The 19825-nt window shown below is 32.8% G+C and overlaps 2 protein-coding genes across 5 annotated transcripts; both read left to right on the top strand.

Moving 5' to 3' along the window:
• The first annotated feature begins 1639 nt into the window (after positions 1-1639).
• On the top strand, positions 1640-12678 carry LOC131176359 (uncharacterized). Of its 3 annotated transcripts, XR_009146456.1 has the most exons (3): positions 2028-2170; positions 8109-8769; positions 12079-12214. XR_009146456.1 is itself a non-coding variant. In XM_058141456.1 (2 exons), exons 1-2 carry the CDS (start codon positions 2004-2006, stop codon positions 12518-12520), a joined length of 609 nt encoding a protein of 202 aa, XP_057997439.1. In that variant the 5' UTR covers positions 1640-2003; the 3' UTR covers positions 12521-12678. The 3 variants fall into 3 exon arrangements, 1 of the variants encoding a protein (XP_057997439.1); XM_058141456.1 differs by lacking the exon at positions 8109-8769 and having other exon boundaries at positions 1640-2170; positions 12079-12678; XR_009146455.1 differs by lacking the exon at positions 12079-12214 and having other exon boundaries at positions 8109-9531.
• A 909-nt stretch (positions 12679-13587) lies between these two features.
• LOC110638062 (protein ABIL1) lies at positions 13588-18732 on the top strand. Of its 2 annotated transcripts, none has more exons than XM_058141443.1 (9): positions 13588-14068; positions 14333-14415; positions 15249-15448; positions 15530-15629; positions 15734-15826; positions 15965-16049; positions 16178-16230; positions 16340-16446; positions 18118-18732. In XM_058141443.1, exons 1-9 carry the CDS (start codon positions 14022-14024, stop codon positions 18271-18273), a joined length of 924 nt encoding a protein of 307 aa, XP_057997426.1. In that variant the 5' UTR covers positions 13588-14021; the 3' UTR covers positions 18274-18732. The 2 variants fall into 2 exon arrangements, with proteins under 2 accessions (XP_057997426.1, XP_057997432.1); XM_058141449.1 differs by having other exon boundaries at positions 13597-14068; positions 15298-15448.
• The last annotated feature ends 1093 nt before the right edge of the window (positions 18733-19825 follow it).

Here is a 19825-nt window from a genome sequence, read left to right as displayed (position 1 = left end):
TTGAAAGTAATTTATTTTTAAATTATAAAAAATAATTATTATTATAAAATATAATAAATTAAAGAATAAATTAATAAATTCATTATAATTAATTATAAAAGTGTAATTTGTTAAAATTTACTTAAATAAATTACTTTTTTATATAAAAAAAATATAGAGTTCTTTATTTTAAAAAATTAATTTAATAATACAAACTAAACAAAAATATTTTTTTACACATTTTGAGTTTTATTTTTTAGTCTATTTATCTTCTTAAATTTTTCATTGAATTTTAGAGTTAAAAAAATATTTTTTTACTTACTGTTAAAATAATTTAAAAAAATAATATTTTTAAAGTATAATATATTAATTTCTAATTGATTTTTAATATTAAGCTTTTCGAAACTGAAATGCACATGGATGAGCTGTTTTCTTGGTTTACAAGCGTGCCAGTTTACTATTCATTGACGTCGCATTATTTTGAAATTTGAATTGTAATAAATAAATTGAAAATTGGGTCACATATTCAATGATAAATATCTTAACCTATCATTTTCAGGACTATAAGGCAAAATGATCCAATGAAATGTTAACGGTCATTCTCCAATTCCTGATTTTTTTTTTTTTTTTTATTCTTCTTTTGCTTGAGCATTTTAGTCAAACTTGCATAACATGACCTAATTACGATCTAATTTCAAATTGTGTTTGAAAAGTACTCATTCAACGTACATGAGACTGATTCAATAAATATTTTTATTTGGATAATTTGGGTTTCATTTCGATTTCAATTTGAATGCATTTAAATTTGATTGAATTTATAATTACTTTAAAAAAAAAAACACTAGATTGTATCACCAAGCTAAATAATTGACTTCAAGTCATTTAATTGAAAAAAAAAATGTTCACTCGTTTCCTTCTCTTTTGCCTTTTTGTTTTTCACATACCCAGCCCCTCACAACCCCAACTCTGTAGCCAGGTCCAACATCTCCTCCCCCTCACACTCGTAGTTAAATACTCGAAGGCATTGATGATTTTCATCACTCTATACCTCTCCTCATTGTGAGACTGTTTAGTTCTTCAGCTTCCCATGGTGCTACCTTCTCAACAATTTTGATTGTGACATTGCATTCTCAGTGATCAAGCTATGATGTTGTGACCTCAGACGATCCAAATGTAAATTGTTTGTTTATGTATGTTGAAAAATTGATATCCATTAGTTGCTTGCCTACCTACATCATGTTGTATATTTAAAATTGAGGGGTTCATTTACCTTTCTTTTTACTAAAAACATTCTCATATGTGTATATATATTTGTATTGAATCCTTAAAAATTTAATTATCAAATTATCCTCTTGATAAAATTTAAAATTAAATGAGCTCAAACAAAGAGATATATTTAATAGCATTAATAATATTATAATTTTTAATACTTTTATTGTTAGTTCAATTATAAAATATTAACTTTTGACTATTATAATAATATTTTATAATTTAATTTTTATAAGGTGACCCAAAAAAAAAATTTTTTTTAGATCCACCATTAGCATTAAAAATAAGTGATTCGGATCAAAGGCCACACTTTTTGGGCTTTATATATCTCTTTGTGCTTTGTTGTCTTTGTTGGTTGGGCCTATATATATTTATTTATTTAAAGTAGAACCGATAATTCCAATTATCTAAAAACATAAACTCATTATCCAAGGAGATTTTCCCTTCACCCCATTTTAATTCTATGGGAAGTTAGCTTCGAACAGTTCACACTCTCCCACCACATTTTGCTGCGAAATGGCTTTCTCTGGTCTACCTTTCGTTTAATTCATTTTCCCTGTACCCTATATTCAAAGAAAACCCCACTTCCCGATGGCGCTTTTCGTCCATCAGCCAGAGATCACCGCCGTGAGGATCCTCTTGAACCCCAATCCCAACCCTCACGTTATCAAGAGCCTCTTGGTGTTGAAGAATGATGAAAGGATTAGGTGTAGGGCTAGGGTTGTGAGCCTAGGGTTTCGCGTTTGAATCAAAACATGGTGTTGTACGGTCAATTTTTGGCTCCGGTGAAACAAGGAACGAAGCAGAGCAAAAAGGAAGAGGAGAAGCAAAATTACTATGTTAATATGGGCTATGCGATTAGGACTTTGAGAGAGGAGTTTCCCGAACTTTTTTATAGGCAGCTCAGTTTTGTTATCTACAGGTTTGATCTTTTCTTTTTAAAAAATCTTTTAGTATTTGCATTAATCTCTATGTTTTTGCTGTGAGATCTTTTAATTTATATGTGTTAATCGTTGTTATTATAAATAGCTTAAATATTAAATAATATAGAGAAATAATTTATATATTGTTAAAATATAAAAAAGCGAAAGAATATGTATAGAATTATATATATATAATTTAATATATATTATTTTATTATAGTACTGGGTAAGTATATGTATAAAATAAAATAATTATCTTATTATAATTTTTGTAAATAAATTATAAATAGATGTATTTATTAATAAGTAGATGTGTCTGTTAATAAATAGACATGTCAATTCTATATAAATAGTCATGTCAATTATATATAAACAGTCACAACTATTTGTATAGGTGTCTGTTAATAAATAGACATGTCTATTCTATACAAAAAGTCATAACTGTTTGTATAGGCCTGTTAATAAACAGGCATGTTTATTTTATATAAAAAATCACAACTATTTGTATAAGTGTCTGTTAATAAACAAATATATTTATTGTACAAACAGTTGTATCTATTGGAAATAGACAGATGTGTCTATCTAGTAAAGATGCCATGATTTTTCATTCTTTATAAATATGGATGAGTTTTTCAATCTAGAAAAATACTACTTCTACTTCTTCTTCTTTTCTTTTAATCTCTTTAAATTCGGTTCGTATAAAGAGTTTTTAAGGGAAATTTTCAGGAGTTGCTGTCTGTAGATTTCAGGCTTTGTTGTATCCTGGAGTTATATTGCCATAACCTTACAGCAATTTAATGGGGGCAATTAATACCTTAAAGATAGTGATTTATCACGCCTCAAAACATATTCTACACCCATTACCTCAATAATTTTAAGGTGTTAATTGCAATAGAGTCTAAGGTTATTTTCGTGATGAATCAAAAGTTCGTGAAATTTGATCATTTTAAGGAACAAATTATGTTCACTGAGGAGGTAAAAGCAGATCAGGAAAAGAAGATGAATTGTCATGCAGAAGTCGTATTCTCAATAACTCATCAGATAGGCTATAAGATTTGTTTACCTCTGTTAAGTCTCCAAAGAAAATCTGAAATTCATTAGAATTCGAATATAATACAGAAAAAAAAATGTATGTATAAATTTATCATTATGAAATATTTTGAATTCTAAATACTTGATAATACGCCTGTTATGGATAAGTCCATGAGTTGCATATCTTTGTTTCAAAGTTTAAGGATTTGAAAGTAGTAATTCCTAAATCATTGCAATTAGGAGGAATAATAGCACATCATACTTTTAGTTTGAATGATTATAAGAATAACTTACTGTATGCCACATACGACTTTTCTCTTAAATAGATTCAGAAATACTTACACATTAAAAAGTTTTTTATGTGATAATTTATTTTATGTTGATGGCATGCTTATAATTAGAAGAAATATAAGGTTATATTATGATGCTAAAGCTCATGGTGAATGTGATAAATAAGGTAATAAAATTTATGTGCATAAGTGGAAAAATACTTTTATGCATAAATCCTAATTCATATTAATTGTGTCTATCACTAACTAGGTGAAGATATTGTTAAAAATATTAGTGATAATAAAATTTGTCTCATTTTGAAAGAGTTATGTCTGTTCATTAAAAGATATCAAAATAAACTATTTATTATCGATCGTTATATCTGTTTTAAAAGGTGTAAATGAACAAATATAATTGTTTTAAGAGATATAAAGTGAATAGTTGTATCTGTTCTAAGAGGTATAAGTGAACGGTTGTATATGTTCTAAGAGGAATAAGTGAACATATATAATTTTTCTAAGAGATACAAAGTGAATTGTTGTATCTGTTGTAAAAGGTATAAGTGAACAAATATAATTGTTCTAAGAGATACAAAGTGAATGGTTGTATTATTCTAAAAGGTATAAGTGAATTGTTGTATCTGCTCTAAGAGGAATAAGTGAACGGTTTTACATGTTCTAAGAGGCATAAGTGAACAGATGTAATTGTTCTAAGAGATACAAAGTGAACAGTTGTATCTGTTGTAAAAGGTATAAGTGAACAGATATAATTGTTCTAAGAGATACAAAGTGAACGATTGTATTTATTCTAAAAGGTGTAAGTGAACAGATGTAATTATTCTAATAGATACAAAGTGAATTGTTTTATATGTTCGAAGAAATGCAAATACTTTATAAATAGTAGTTTGGAACAAAAATCTATTAACTTTTCTTTTTTGTCTTTTCTCTTCATTTTTATCTATAATCAGCATTATTATTCTTTAATTTATTCTTGGGAGAATTTTAAAATTACTGTCTATATTTATATTTTGGTTATTATCCTTGAGGGATCTGCCTAAAATTACTTAGCTGTAACATAGTGGGGGTTTTACTCTTTGTCAATTTCATTATATTGAGGGAAACAAATACTCTATATGATATTTATTACAAATTGACTGAAAATTTTGGTAAAATAATTACTCAAATTGAGTGTACTAGTGTTATTAGTAGCTTAATGTATGCTATGCGTTGCACTACTCCTGATATTGTTTTTGCAATATGTAAATTGTTAAGATATACTAATAATCCTAGTGTGGAATATTGGAAAGAAATTTCAAGGGTTTTTGAATATTTTTAAAAAATGAATTATAAACTATAAATTATTATGCAATAAATTTTCAATTTTGTTAAAACCATATAAAAAATTGTATCCATATAAAGAGTTGTGTCTCTTGGCTAAAAGATATAACCAAATTAAAAAATGTTATTCTTCTTAATAGTTACATGCATGAAGAGATAAATTTATTGGCTAAAAGGTTTGTACTTTATGAGTAGTAAAAATAAGAGCCTTACAAGTCATTTGTAAGAAGTGACAAAAGAACAAATGAATATGCATTTTTTTGTGCGTGCAAGTTTAGCTTGGTTCTTTATTTTTTGATGCTCTCATTTTAAATAAGTTATGGGGCAATTTATTTCTGCAAATAAGATACATATCTAGACTGTGAATTATTTATATAGTTCATGTTATAAACATATGATTTTATGGTTGACTAGTAAAACAAATATGGTGGAGATCCTAGGGTTATACAAATGCCAATTGGATAAGTACTAAGGATAATAAGTCAATCTTTGGTTGGGTATCCACTTTAGGTGGAGGTTTTTTGGGCATCAAATAAACAAACTTGTATAACTCATTCTACGGTGGAACCGAATTTATAACTTTGACGAATGTTGGTAAAGAAGCGGAATGACTGAGAAACTTGTTATCGGATATTAAGTTGTGGCCACAACCTGTGTCATCTATTTCTTTATAATGTGATAATCATATCATGATGGCTAAAGTTTATAGTAAAATATACAATTGAAAGTATATACATATAAGCTTAAGACATGAAAATGTAAGACAATCAGTCTCTAATGGTGTTATTACCATGTTTATATTAAATCCTACAATATTTTAGCAAATCTTTTAATAAAAGGGTTCTCAAAAGTTATGATCATAAGTACATGTACTGATTAGGGTTTAGAATATTCCATTAAATTTACTACTGATGGGAACCTTACTTTATAGTATTAGTATTAAATAAAGTTTAAAGGATAACAACAAGTCATTAGTAAATGTTGTAATTAAGTATTTAGTGTACTAAGTTAATGGAATGAGGATGAGTATTTATACTCTTAATGAAGTTAATATTAATACAAAAGAAAATTCACCTATATGAACATAGGAAGTGGTGCCGCTTTAACAAAAGTGAGAATAACGTTTGTAAATGTTCATGAAAACAGAAGGTAGCACAAGATCATATTCGTGCTAAAATTTTGGTGAACTTTTTAAGTCGAACTAATTGATTCATGTGTGTAGTATTTCCGGTTCTATTTAATAGGAATATAGGTTTAAGCTAAAACCACCATGATTTCTTTAGAACTTTGAAGTACTTACATTAAGGAAAAGTTTAAATCGAAAGATATTTTTCATTATGCATGAAATAATAAGATCTAACAATACAAGCTAAGTGGGGGATTGTTATAAATAGCTTATATGTTAGACAGTATAGAGAGAAATACTTTCTATATTGTTAAAATATAAGAAAGTGAAGGAATGGTAAGAGTGAAATATGTATAGAATTATATATATATATATATATATATATATATATATATATATATATATATATATATATATATATATATATATATATATTAATTTAATATATATTATTCTATTATGGTACTTGACACGTATATGTGTGAAATAAAATAATTATTTTATTGTAATTTTCGTAAATAAATTGCAAATAGATGTATTTATTAACAAGTAGATGTGTCTATTAATAAATAGACATATCAATTCTATATAAACAGTCATGTCAATTCTATACAAACAGTCACAACTGTTTGTATAGGTGTCTGTTAATAAATAGACATATCTATTTTATACAAAAAGTCACAACTATTTGTATAGGTGTCTGTTAATAAACAAACATGTCTATTGCACAAACAGTTGTATCTATTAGAGATAGACAGATGTGTATATCTAGTAAAGGTGTTATGATTTTTCATTCTTTATAAATATGGATGGGTTTTTCAATCCAGAAAAATATTACTTCTACTTCTTCTTCTTTTCTTCTAGTCTCTCTAAATTCGGTTCGTGTAAAGAGTTCTTAAGGGAAATCTTTAGGAGTTGCTGTTTGTAGATTTCAGCCTTTGTTGTATCCTGGAGGTATATTGCCATAATCTTGCAGCAATCCAGTGGGAGGCCATTAATATCTTAAAAATAGTGATTCATCACGCCTCAAAGTCTATTCTACACCCATTGCCTTAACAGTTATGAATCAAACATGATAAAATATTCAAATTTTAAAAAATTATATCTAATGCTCATTATCAAACGTATTAAATGATTAAAAAAAATTATGAAATTATATCTGATACATTGGGGATATAATATATGTTTGATTATGTCTATGTTTGTCCTTTGTTTTTTCACAGGGTGTACGTAACACCCCAAAATTTTAAATTTTATTATTTTATGAGCATTTTTGGTATTTTAATTTTATTTAAATTTTAGAAATTTTTTTGAGATTTTTCGGATTTTAAAAATCAGGTTCGATTTTTCGAAAATATAAACTTTTATGATTTTTAAAAATTAATTTAAAGACTACGTGGCAAAACTAAAAATATATTTAGAGTCTACGTATTTTTCTGAGTTTTCTGGAAATTTTTTGGAATTTTTGGACCTCCTTTTCGGTCCCGACGCAGAGTAAAAATTCAAAATTTTGTATTCCGAATCGAACCGACCGAATCGAACCGGACCGGATCGGACCAATCGAATCGGACCGACTCCTTTTTCTTCTTCTCTTTTCTTCAGCGCGTCCCGACCTCCTCCCCTTCTCTCTCTCTTTTCTCTCTCCTCCCTCCTCCCCTTGCTGCGCCGCCACCTCCCCTGCCTTCCCACCTCGCGGGCGCGCCTCCTTAGCCCTCCCCCACGGACGGCCGCTACCTGGAACGCCGGAAAACGGCCCCAGAAACAACGCGTAGCGCGAGCGCGACTCCTCTGCTTCCCGGCCAAAATCTGGCCTATCCGGCCAACAATTGGACCGGGTCTTGTGTCTAAAATCATCTACTCGTTGAGAGCTTTCCATAGACACCAAGAACACCGAAATCCATCGAGCGGTTTGTCCAATTTTTGCCCGGAAAGTTTTAGCCCATTTTGACTTTCGGGCTAGATTTCTCGCAAACCGTGAATCCCATGAGAAAACCGAGAGTACCAGAGCGCTCCACTCGTCGAGAGCTTCGCGGCGACATAAATTTCGAATTTTTTCGACATCGTTTTTCGGTGGGTCCCACGGAACTTTGCAGTGTCTTTTCGAGCATTAAATAAGTTTAGAAAATTCTGAAAAATTTATGTACTAACCCCCGTGTTGTGGGCTTCATGTAGGTATCCTCAATTCACGGAAATTCGACAGTTGACCGGGTCTGTGAATTTTCGGCCAGACAGACCCGTTATCGGAAAAGTCTCCGAATTGGACCGAGGTTTTAGCTACCCCCCATTGTCAGACGTCCCGAGCGCGTTCCCGAAGTCAGAATCGGCAAAGGTAAACCCGAACCTTGCTTTTTCGTAATTTTCTAGTGCTTAAATATGATTAAAAATTCATAAAATATTTGTGGTAGCTCAGAAAATTATGATTCTTTTTGCAATAGCCTATTAATATTGCTAAGGACTGCGGTGCAAAGTTTTAGAATTTTTAGAGCTTGTTTGGGTAGTTTTTGCAAAAATGATCAATTATAAAGACTAAATTGAAATTTTACATATTGTAATGGGTGACTGATTTGATGGGCCCAGGAGGGGCTTTGTGATGTGCTTGAGTTGTAAAAATATGGATTGTGAATATAGAAGTGTGTTTTGAGCCATTTTGCAGGTTGGGTAGGTCCTAGGTAAAGGGGAGAATCTGCCGGATTTTCGGCACGACTTAGGACGTATTTGGTCTTTTCTTGATTGTATTGAGTCATTTGTATTAAATAATTGTAATGTAATTGTCAGGTGAGCCGGGACAGCCTTCTTCCTCCGCCCAGCTGCCACAGTAACCGTTGTCAAGTCTGTGAGTAAAATATTAATTTTAATTGTAATTTTACTATTATTATATGTTCAAGCATTCCCATGCATCACTTATATGCATATATCTATGTAGATAAACTTTAGGCACGATTTATGTTGTATTCATAACTGTGAAAGTGCCATGTATGTTGCTGTGGTAATTTGGAGCAGTGTGTATGCGTTGGCGTGCGTGTGATGTGGTGTGTACTATGGATAGGACGGGTAGACACGGCTTGAGATCTTCGCTGGGACCCGGTCCTTCGGGGTAGACACGGCTTAAGTTCTTCGCTGGGACCCCGATTTGGTTATTAAGTGGAAGTCCGAGCTGAGTTCTTCGCTGGCATAGTTGGAATTAAGAGAGCTGTATAGGGGATCAACTCCCATATATATTATGATTGATGTTACTGGGTGTGTGAGTGCTCCAAATTACCTTTTTGATATTATGTGAAAATGTTGTTGATGTTGCATTTCACTCTACAGGATGCATTAGTTTTAGATAGTTATAGAGATTATGGTTAAAATTGATAATTTATTCTCTGAGTCGAACGCTCACTCCTGTTCAATATTTTTTCAGGCCAAAGGAGGATATTTTTGAGATTAACCTGCTTTCTTCCTCGCAGGTCGATTATTAACGTTTTTATAAACTTGTTAAATCTTAGAATTTCCGCATGTGTTAGAAATGTTTATTTGATATAGGTCTGTAAACTAAATTATTATTTTGGACCTGTAATCTTAATACTCTATGCATGTTCGATGGATTGGATGAGGGAGCTGAGCTTTCATTTATTTTTTTGCTGATGAGTCTGTGGAGGGTGAGCTGAGCTCCCCAATTGAGTATTTATTGTGTTTACGGGTCGGGTGAGTCAAAACTCCCCGTTGAAAGATTCATTTTATGGTCGGACTCTGTCCGGTTGATTTCTTGAAATTGGGCCCAAATGGGCCTTAGAGTTGGGTTAAGTGAATAGTTAGGCTTACTACAGGCCTCGGGGGCTTTAGGCTGGCCCAGGTCCTAGTGCCGGTCTGGCCTATAGGTTGAGTCGTGACAGTGTATCCTTGTTGACCTGTTATTTTGTATATATAAAAAATAAAAAATATAACTCAACCAACATATCTAACAATGATGGATTTTTAAAATATATTACATATACATTTTAGCGTGTTTAGGTAATAATATTGGCGATATAATCTCTTAAATTTAAAAATATATTACATATACATGTTTAAAAAAGTTAAAGTCTATCTGACATGAAAATTTTTTTTAAATATGAAATTTATTATTTTTTATAATGAAATGAGCTACATATTTATTATCGAGATAAATTTTTAAACATTATGAAAAATTTAATATTTATTACTTTTATTTATCATAAAATAGTAAATTGATACTATATACTGAGTGAAGTATGAAGAGTCTATCAACTAAATTTTTCAGAATGGCAGTAGTTCAGAAAATAACTTGTCTACGGAGAGAGAAAAATTATAAAATAATTAAAAATTTTAAGGCTCCATATATTGGTATACATTTGAAATTATTATAAATTCATGTTTTAAATGAAAATTTTTAAAATTTTGATATAATATTGAATTCTAGATATCCTATTATTTGACATTTACATTTATTTAAATGGAATTTAAAGTTATTATATTTATATATTAAGCTAATTTAAAAAAAAATTAATTAAAGCTTAAATCACCCACAATAATGAAGAAAATTCATGTTTCAGATTAAAAGACAAAACGAAAGAAAGTGGGGTCCATTAACAGGCATGAAAGAAGGGCCCACCAGAATTTATTTTCCCATTTCATCCCTAGAGTATAATAGAGTGCAGGCTATTCTTAGTTTTTTTTTTTTTTCCCCAAAAGATAATTTTATTGCATAAAAGCCTAAGGCCCAATGCATAAAAGGATTCAGATAAATCCAATTCTACTACAGGTCACCCAGGCTAGAAAAACCAATAAACATTACAATTATAGCCGATAACAAGATAGATAAAGGCGCCCTAAAAGCTATCCTAAACCAAACCTAGGAAAAGGCCTAGAGGCCCAAAACGAACAGTGCCTGGGGCAAGAGTTTCAGCTGGAAATCAGAACCAATGCTGCCATCTAAGAAGGAGCTCTTTAAGTATCAACGGGGAAGACGATCGAACTAAGAAAAGCACCCAGGAATAAAAAACGGCTGTGTCAAGCCTACAGATAGATGATTCCTCTCAAGCATTCCTGAAAAGTTAAGACAACTAAAAGGACTTACAAGCATTGACAATGGAGAGCCGCATTGTTCATCCGCAGTGAAGTGACCCATGGTGCTCAACAGTTTATATCAATTGAAATAAGAGCTAGCCTCATCTTGCGAGACCTAACGCTTGGAGTGATGCGCTTAGACTCATTATGTAAGGGCAGGTGTAGTAGGGTGTTAGTTGTGACCAACATGACCGTGATCAATGAGGATGTTGGTTCATCAAGCGTGGGTATTGTTACGATTCCACATCGCTAAAGAACAATCTTAATTTGAAGATAATAAATCTTTAGACACCATTTCCTTGTAAGTTGGTTTTAAGAATGAATTCTATCTAAATGGCCTATTCCTCACATAGTTCAACCTCAGTGATCCGTGGTGCTCAACAGTACATGTCACTACCAACCCAAGCCAAGCCCACTATGCATGCAGCCATGAACAAGGCTACTCAGGTATGCAGAGATATCCCTCACCGATTCAAGCATCGGACTGTCAAAAACACCAAAAAGCCCCTATCTAGAACCACCACCCAACAGTGGGGAGAGGGCATACTCACTATTGGTGGTGGAGGGGATGAGGCCCCATCTGCGCTTCATTGATTTTGATAATTTCACTACAACCTGAACATTAACAGATTAGCTGCACATACATTTCGCACTAAATGATTCACCCGTAGCCTGTGGACTTGCATAAAGAAGGCGGCGAGATAAGACAATTTATTTTAACTTGCATTGTTAGAGGTGGTTAAAACTTTTGTTATCAATCATCTCTTTGCAGATGTCTAATGTTCTCATTTATATTGAATATCTCAATAAATTTGAAGTGCACTTTGCAGTTTGCACAAACGGAAAGCTGGGCTTCACTATTGTTTGTTAGGATATTCTTTATTTGTAGATGCTACTAGTTTTGATTTTGTACTTGGTATGACCGAGGCAAGAACGGCATGCCTTTAACTTGTAGTCATGCTGGAATGAAAAATCTGATTGTTGTCAAACAGCCTAGTTGACAATCATGCCATTTCTCTATTACACATGCTGTTGACATGGGAATTATATTTTGATTGCTCTTTACAATTTGTAGGGATGATGTTGTATTTAAAGATCCACTCAATACTTTTGTTGGCATTGAGAACTATAAATCAATCTTCTGGGCACTGCGATTCCATGGGAGGATATTTTTCAGGGCTTTGTGGGTTGACATCCTCAGTGTGTCGCAACCTGTGGAGAATGTCATAATGGTTCGATGGACTGTGCATGGCATCCCTCGAGTTCCATGGGAGAGTCATACCCGATTTGATGGCTTATCTGAGTACAAACTTGACAGGAATGGAAAGATCTTTCAGCACCGGGTTGACAATGTTGCCCTTAATTCACCTCCGAAGTTTAGAGTGTTGGCTGTGGAAGAATTACTCCAGTCTATTGGTTGCCTCTCAACTACAAAACCAACCTATTTTGAGGTTTCATCTTTGTCTTCGGAGACAGAAATATTGAGCTGGCGTTTGGTAACCATCTTCACTTTATAAAAACTCGGTTTTTGATTACCCAAGTTGGCATTACGGGTAGCAGTTTTTAGTTAAATATGAAATGGATCTGTGGGCTTGTTAATTTTGCCTTGGATTTCCGGATCTTATTTGTATAAAACTTGTATATATCAATAGACTAGTAAAATTTGAAGAAGCTAGATCCGTTCTCGAGATGGACAAACAAGCTATTTAATTTTTCCATTGTTCTTTGCATATCCTAATTTTAGTAGGAGATGAGTAAGTAATAATCAAACACAATTTTTCTTAAAAATAAAAATAAAAACCTTTAAAATTACTGCATCAATATGCATTATACTAGTATGGCTGAGTTCCATTCATGTGATAAAAACCAATCCATATGAGTGATGGTACATGTAACATTCATAAGATCTTCTCTTGAATTTGTTTTTCCAAGATATTGAAGTTTGAAGTACTATCTCGTTGATTATTATTTTGGAGATCTGGGGAAGTGCCTTGAGATGGAAGCTCATAATATAAGGATAAATTATAATTAAGTACAGATTGATCCTTGATTTGTTTCTGAAAATAACTTCATCCTCCAACTTAACTTAATTTCCGATGACAATTTGATAAAAAGAGTTGAGAATAGAGAAGAAAGCTAGGCATATTTCTTTCCCACAAATCCCTCAAATTCAGAGACATGCATGCAATGCTCTCCCAATTGCCATCACACTCTATTCTTTTAACTCCGACTGTTCATCTTCTTTGATTGCTCTCTTCATGTCTCTTCTTCTTCCTCCTTCAACTCTTGTCTTGTGGCACCGATGAACCAATTATCATATACTGCACATTGAAAGCTTCATTTATATCACTTACTTTTGCGTTTATCCTGATCCTCGTGCTAATACGAGCCATCAATGGCACTTCCAAGGGGAAGCCTATTCTGGTTGGCGAAATCATAAGTTGACTACTGAGTTTATTATTTTACCAGAGCAGACTACGGCCCACCGCCCACGGGGATTCGGTGCTTTTAACTCGAGGTAAAATCGTCCTTTCATATCCGTCTTCAAAAAGTAAAAATCAATTAACGTTATTTTTTAATTTTTATCCATTCGTCTTGCTCTCTCACTGAAGACTGTCAACAACCAAAACTCCAATAAATACTGGCAAAATAAATGCCTGCCTGCCTCAAGCGCCAAAGTCCTTTTAACTTGCTATTAACTCCAACAAATTACAATGTCCACTCACCTGCTTGGAATCGCTTCTACTTCACTCACTCTCTCTACTTTCCACTTTTTCAGTTTTCTCTCTCTTTCTACATTTGGTTTAGCTCTCTGCTACCTAACCCCAAATCTAACCATTTTTTTATATTACTTGCACATTCATATAATATTAGTCCCTCAGCTTTTCTTTAATATTATGCGTTTAGGGTTTGTATATGTCAATTCATTTTTGTCAGAAATTCTTAACTCACGCTTTTAACGACTGAGAAAAATGGAATTGGAGCAAACCGCGTCGGACAATCCACCCATGACCTTCGATGACGTTTCCATGGAGCGCAGCAAAAGCTTCGTCAAAGCTTTGCAGGTATGTAGAAATTTGGACCAGATCTGCTTGTGCCCGTCGCTGTTTCATTTTCGCTGTCGATTGACTTTAATTTTAATATTTTAGACTTTTTAGCTGTGAAGGTAGCGGAAATTCAGCTCAGCTTAGTCAACTAGTTGTTTTTAAATGTATTTTATTTGTTTGTTGTATATTTTGTTTGTTAACTATAAGCTGTTTGTTCAGGATGTAATGCTTTGTAAGTGCCTTGTAAGGAGTAATATGATAGCTATGCTATTGTTTTTACAGGAGCTCAAAAACTTGCGGCCTCAACTTTATTCTGCTGCAGAATATTGTGAGAAGTCCTATCTTCACAGTGAGCAAAAACAGATGTAAGACCTTTCTTCCACTTATGCTTTTAATTGATACACTTATTGCATGATTTAGCTCCATTTGCAAGTCACTGCAAAATCATAGTTTGTTCCCAGTACTAGGATTGCCATAGCAGAGAGTTTCTGGGTAAGGGTGACCTTATGACTATAAAGATTACATAAGTCTATGATACCAACTGATAATTTAATTGCATAGTTATATTGACGTAGTTTTATGAATTATATAATTTAATGCATAGATTGTATTGGAGCACTTGAAACTTTTCATGTGAAAAAAATAGACTCGAGTCTAATTCTACTACAAAAGCCAACTCAAGGGGAAGAGGTATGCCTAAATCTTATATATAACATGAACACCTTATCCCAAACCAATGTGAGACAACAGTAGCCAACTTTGAGCGGTTAGTTAACTATAGGTGGGTGGCCATCAATGGTTAGATGTTGGTAATCGGCAGCTAGCTGTTGGAAGCCAAAATCCCAATTGCCAACAATTAGAAATCCCAGTAGTTAGCATTTTGGTTATAATTTTGAGCTGCCAACTGTTGGATTTTGAGAAGTTGTCCCATCAGCTAACTTTTTCAAATGCTAACTTTGCCAGATACCTCAAATTAGTGCTTGGAAATGTTGGTTTCCAATTGCTCATCCAAACACCCATAGAGTCTAAACATACAAAGGTCAACACGTATTTATTCAGAATGACCTTTCTAGAGTTGATAATAGGAAAGAAAACTTGGCATGCACTTATGGATGAATTAAAAAGTACTTGCTTTCATCGTGTCTATGTGACTGCAATGAGCTAGTATAACCTAATGTCTTCTTCATTTGGACTGCAGACGTCTGTTTTCTGCTCATGCTCAAACTTTTCTTGTTGTCATGGAATAGGGTGTTGGACAACCTGAAAGATTATGCTGTACGAGCCCTTGTTAATGCTGTTGATCATCTTGGCACTGTGGCTTACAAGTTAACTGACCTTCTTGAGCAACATACTTTAGATGTCTCAACCATAGAGCTAAAGATTTCTTGTCTAAATCAGGTAATTTTCCATATGTCTGCCTGAATATCTTATAAAAACCTCAAATGGATGGACCCAACTCATTTAGTTTGTTAATATCAGCAACTTCTTACATGCCAAACATATACACATAAGGAAGGCATTAGACAGCAGCAGTTGTTGGCATTCATCCCGAGACATCACAAACATTACATGTTACCAAGTAAGACTCGTTACCTCTAGCTTCTTGCATAGGTACTAATCGATCTGGGGAGACATATATAAGTTCTCACTCGTTTTTTGGTTTTGCTCCTCTTTTTGTCCTAGATTCTGTTAACAAGAAGGTACACTTTAGCCCTCACATTCAGACTGATGTGAGGCAAAATCCATTTCAGGCTAGATCTTGTCTCCAGCCTTCAGGTATAGGAGCTGGGCACATAATTTGCATTGTTATTATTATTATTATTATTATTATTATTATTATTATTATTATTATTATTATTATCACATTTGTTGGTAAGAGAGTTTCAAATAGCTGATCAATGTGTGTTAAATCAGGTTCCCCAGCATCAAAAACTCTTTCCTGGCAATTAGCCTCTGAGACCAAGTCTGCATTGAAAGGGACTTCACAAACTTTGATGAGGTTAGTCTATAAAAACACTTGCATGATTTTTTTAATAAGGGATAAAGCTCTGCTTTTCTGTTTATGTATCTATTGCCAATAATGGGCTTTTGAGATGCAAAAGCATTGGACATATCCTTATCATGCAGTGCTGAAGACACAAAAAATTCTGGAAAATCTTTTGCAGTTTTCCAACTATTGGGTATGTATAAGATAAATAATATTCTGTGATTTTATTTAGTTATGCACTTAAGTGGGATACCTTGGATATGGAAATCATAACATCCTCTAAGGGTACCTTATGCTATCAGATAAAGAAGAGAGTACATGGACAAGACCATCAGTAGTTCCTGCTCAGCTATCGACTGGAAGTCTTGCATCTGGTGTAGTCAAGCAAACATTTGGTGTCACACGCAGGGTAATGTCAAAATCAGCAAGAACACAGACATGCCTGACATTCATCTAAGTATATGGTTGAATATTAAAAGAAATATTGAATAATAAATAAACAAAAGGAAGTAAAATTATTTTATGAACTTTTCCTTGGCTTGTTTTTTTGCTTGAGATTTTTTTTTAAAATTTTTTTTCTTGATTTCCTTTAATCCATTGAGTGAGTGCCTTTTTTGGGTCATTTCATATATTAGATGATACCTTCTACGAACCACCTTAAAAAGGTTAATGCCTTGGTAGTTCATGCTCACCTGTCAAATGGATTTAACTGTTTTCATTCTTTTCACCTTTCTTTTTGTCCTATGGGTCTGAGCAGAGCTAAATGAGTTCTGACCGTATAAAGTCTTTATCCTAAATATAAGCATGATAGCTGTTATGAGTTTTAATCCAGATGATCAGAGTTGCTTGATAAATTGTGCCACATAATGTGAGACATTGATTCACCAACAATTGCAAATTGTGGGAAGCTGTTCCATTCTTTTATTAGTGATGCAACCTGCAAAAGGCTCCTGCTTTTAAGTGATTTGTGTGGGAATAATTATGCTCAGTCTTTGTCCTTTTTCTAGTATGTCAATTTCATATGTAAGGATAGGAAAAGGCCATATTCTACTCTGGACTTGTATGCAAACTTCTTATTGTTAATCTGGAAATAATCATGGTTTTGGTTGTCTTCAATTAAACATGGTGCATGATGAGGAACTTCATGTACCTGTAATGGATTGATTATTGCTCTAATTTCCGTCTGAAGTAAGAACCAGCTATCTTATAACTGAAAGTAGTGTGTATGCAACTATTATGTTTTATGGATTAGGAATATTTAAGAGCTGGGGTCTCTTTAAGTCTAGATATCTTGATTAATGCCACATGCCTTGAACAGTGGTGTGCAGCAAATTACTTATTTATATTTTTCCTTCGTCGAGCATGGTATGTTAATATGTGTAAGCTCTATGGAGAGTGGAGACCTTTTACCTTTAACAGAAGTGGGAACATGAAATGCTACAAACTGATTGAATTTTAATTGATGATTTATTGATTACTTGGGATCATGGAGTACTTATGTTTGAAATTTGGAATTCATCCAGATTCTAGATCAAGCAACTTGAAGCATTCTAAGCTAATTATTGGATTTATCTTGTCTGCTAGTTGTTTAATACATTCATAGGATACTTGAGGATTGAATTTTTGTAATTGGCTGTTGATATGTGTCCATGTAGCAGACAAGAAATTCAGACCATGTCTTGGCTTCTGGGTGTTTAGATGCAAGTCATGTTTATGGTAACTCAACTATCTAGAAATATTGCTTGAATGATCATGTACTTGATGTGGGATATGCTTCATTTCATGGAGTTCTCCTTAGCTGATTATTGTTTACTTGTTTCTGGAGATTAATTACTGTATGTTAAAGATATGCCCCCTAAATCCACTGATTGAGAAAGGCTTATCGTTTCTTCCCATTGAATTATCTTATTTAAGGAAATAATTCCAGAGGGATTTCCCCCTGCTGTATATGCTTTTGGAATGAATGCTTTTTGAATTTTTCGCTTGGTTAGATTATCTGACTTTATGTTCCTTGCATATCATCTCATACCTGAAGCCAGTATTTGTAGAGAATAGAGCTCATGACAGTTTCTTTTTGCAGGAACCATTGGAGGGTTCTAAGCCTTTGACAGCATTCTTGTCATTTGACAACCCAAGGCGTGAGATGGTACGTGCTCCTGCTCGCAGTAAAAGTGTGCTATCAGCTTTTTTTGTTAAACAGAAAACACCAAAACAGAAGGCTGGCCCAGTCTCATGAACGATCAAGCCTCAACAGAGCAAATTGTTTATGCCACCCTTGCGCTTGCCGCATTTACATCCACTGCACTGGCAATGCTCTCCCTTGCTTGTTGATAATGACCTCTTTTGTGGTCAGTGAAAATTAATTGCTCATTCCATCCTAATTCTTACACTTGGTTCTAATAATGAGCATATTATGCATCAGAATCTGGTAATGACGATAATAATGATTGTCTTTACCCCTTGGTTTTGTTGATAATGCTAATAATTGTGGGTTATTGTTGATAATGCTGAATAATGATAATATTGATGGTTCAAGGTACATTATTTCAGGTAGTTGAGACCAATAACGCAAAATTATGTATCACTATTTGAGATCAGATTTAGCGTTTGTCCTGATATGTTCCACTCAGAGTTATCTAAGCTTTTTGAAACCATTGTAATCTCTTAGCAATTTCATTATAATCTTTTGTCCATAGTATGCAGTTTGATTATTTTTGCTATTTCACTTAGCAAGCTATATTGATTCATCAATTTTAATCTAGCAGATCAAAATTTTCTCTTACAATTAGGTGCCTTAGACTTTGACTTTCTTTCGCTTTTATCTGTATTTTGCTTTTCTCCACCCGATATTTGAAGCATGAAGGGGGAGGAATGTGCCAAATGATGCATGTAAAGATGCTTAGATTGGACATCAATGAATGTGACTGCCTAATGCCGACTGGGGCAAGTTTGTTGAGAAGTTCGTGTACCGAGCAAGTGAAATACATATCTGCAATTTGGGGGTGCGCTTGTTAGGTTGGTTTGTGGTTTTTAGTTTCATTAAAAAAAAGGTGTTTTTATCAAAGTAAAATTTATGTTTCAATAATTATCATGGAATTTAAAATTTAAAATATAAAATATAAGAAAAATTAAAAACAAAGAAATCAAAACAAAAAAAAAAATTACTTTCTAGATTTTAGTTTTACCTTCTGTAAAAGTCATGTTTCTTTTATCATTTTTTTGTAGAATTGTAAGAATTTAAGTTTAAATTTCAATGGAGTTAAATAAATAAAAAAGATAAATTAATGATTTTATTTTATTTTATTTTTTTTATATACATACATGGATGTTCTTCTTCTCTTCAATTTCTTCTTGCTATTAAAATTTTGGATAACATTGCCTAACGTAGCTGGGCCAATTTGATTGGTACGTCCAGTCCATTGAGGCTTACAATGACGCAAAAGCTAAACTCATCGGAGGGATTCTGCTTTTTTTTTTTTTACGCTCTGTCTGGGTGAATAAGGGTAAGGTTAAATAAAAGTAAGAAGGAATAAATAATTATTATACCTTTATTTGAAAAGATTTGAGTTAGTAAAAGATAAGAGTAAGTAAGGACAATGCTTACTTTTTCTTACTCCTTAAATTTCAATTTTTCTTATAGGAGGGGTGAGAGCTGAAAATTAATTTATTTTTTATTTTTCTATTGTATCCTTAATTTTTTATTAAAAATCTAATTATATCCATTAAAAATAAACTTATTGTACCACTATAAATAAATGTCTTCTTTCTCAAGTGGTTATACATAGTTT

The sequence above is a fragment of the Hevea brasiliensis genome, chromosome 2 (genome assembly GCF_030052815.1).
Source record: "Hevea brasiliensis isolate MT/VB/25A 57/8 chromosome 2, ASM3005281v1, whole genome shotgun sequence".
NCBI lineage: Eukaryota > Viridiplantae > Streptophyta > Magnoliopsida > Malpighiales > Euphorbiaceae > Hevea > Hevea brasiliensis.
This window is presented reverse-complemented; position numbering and strand designations above follow the sequence as displayed.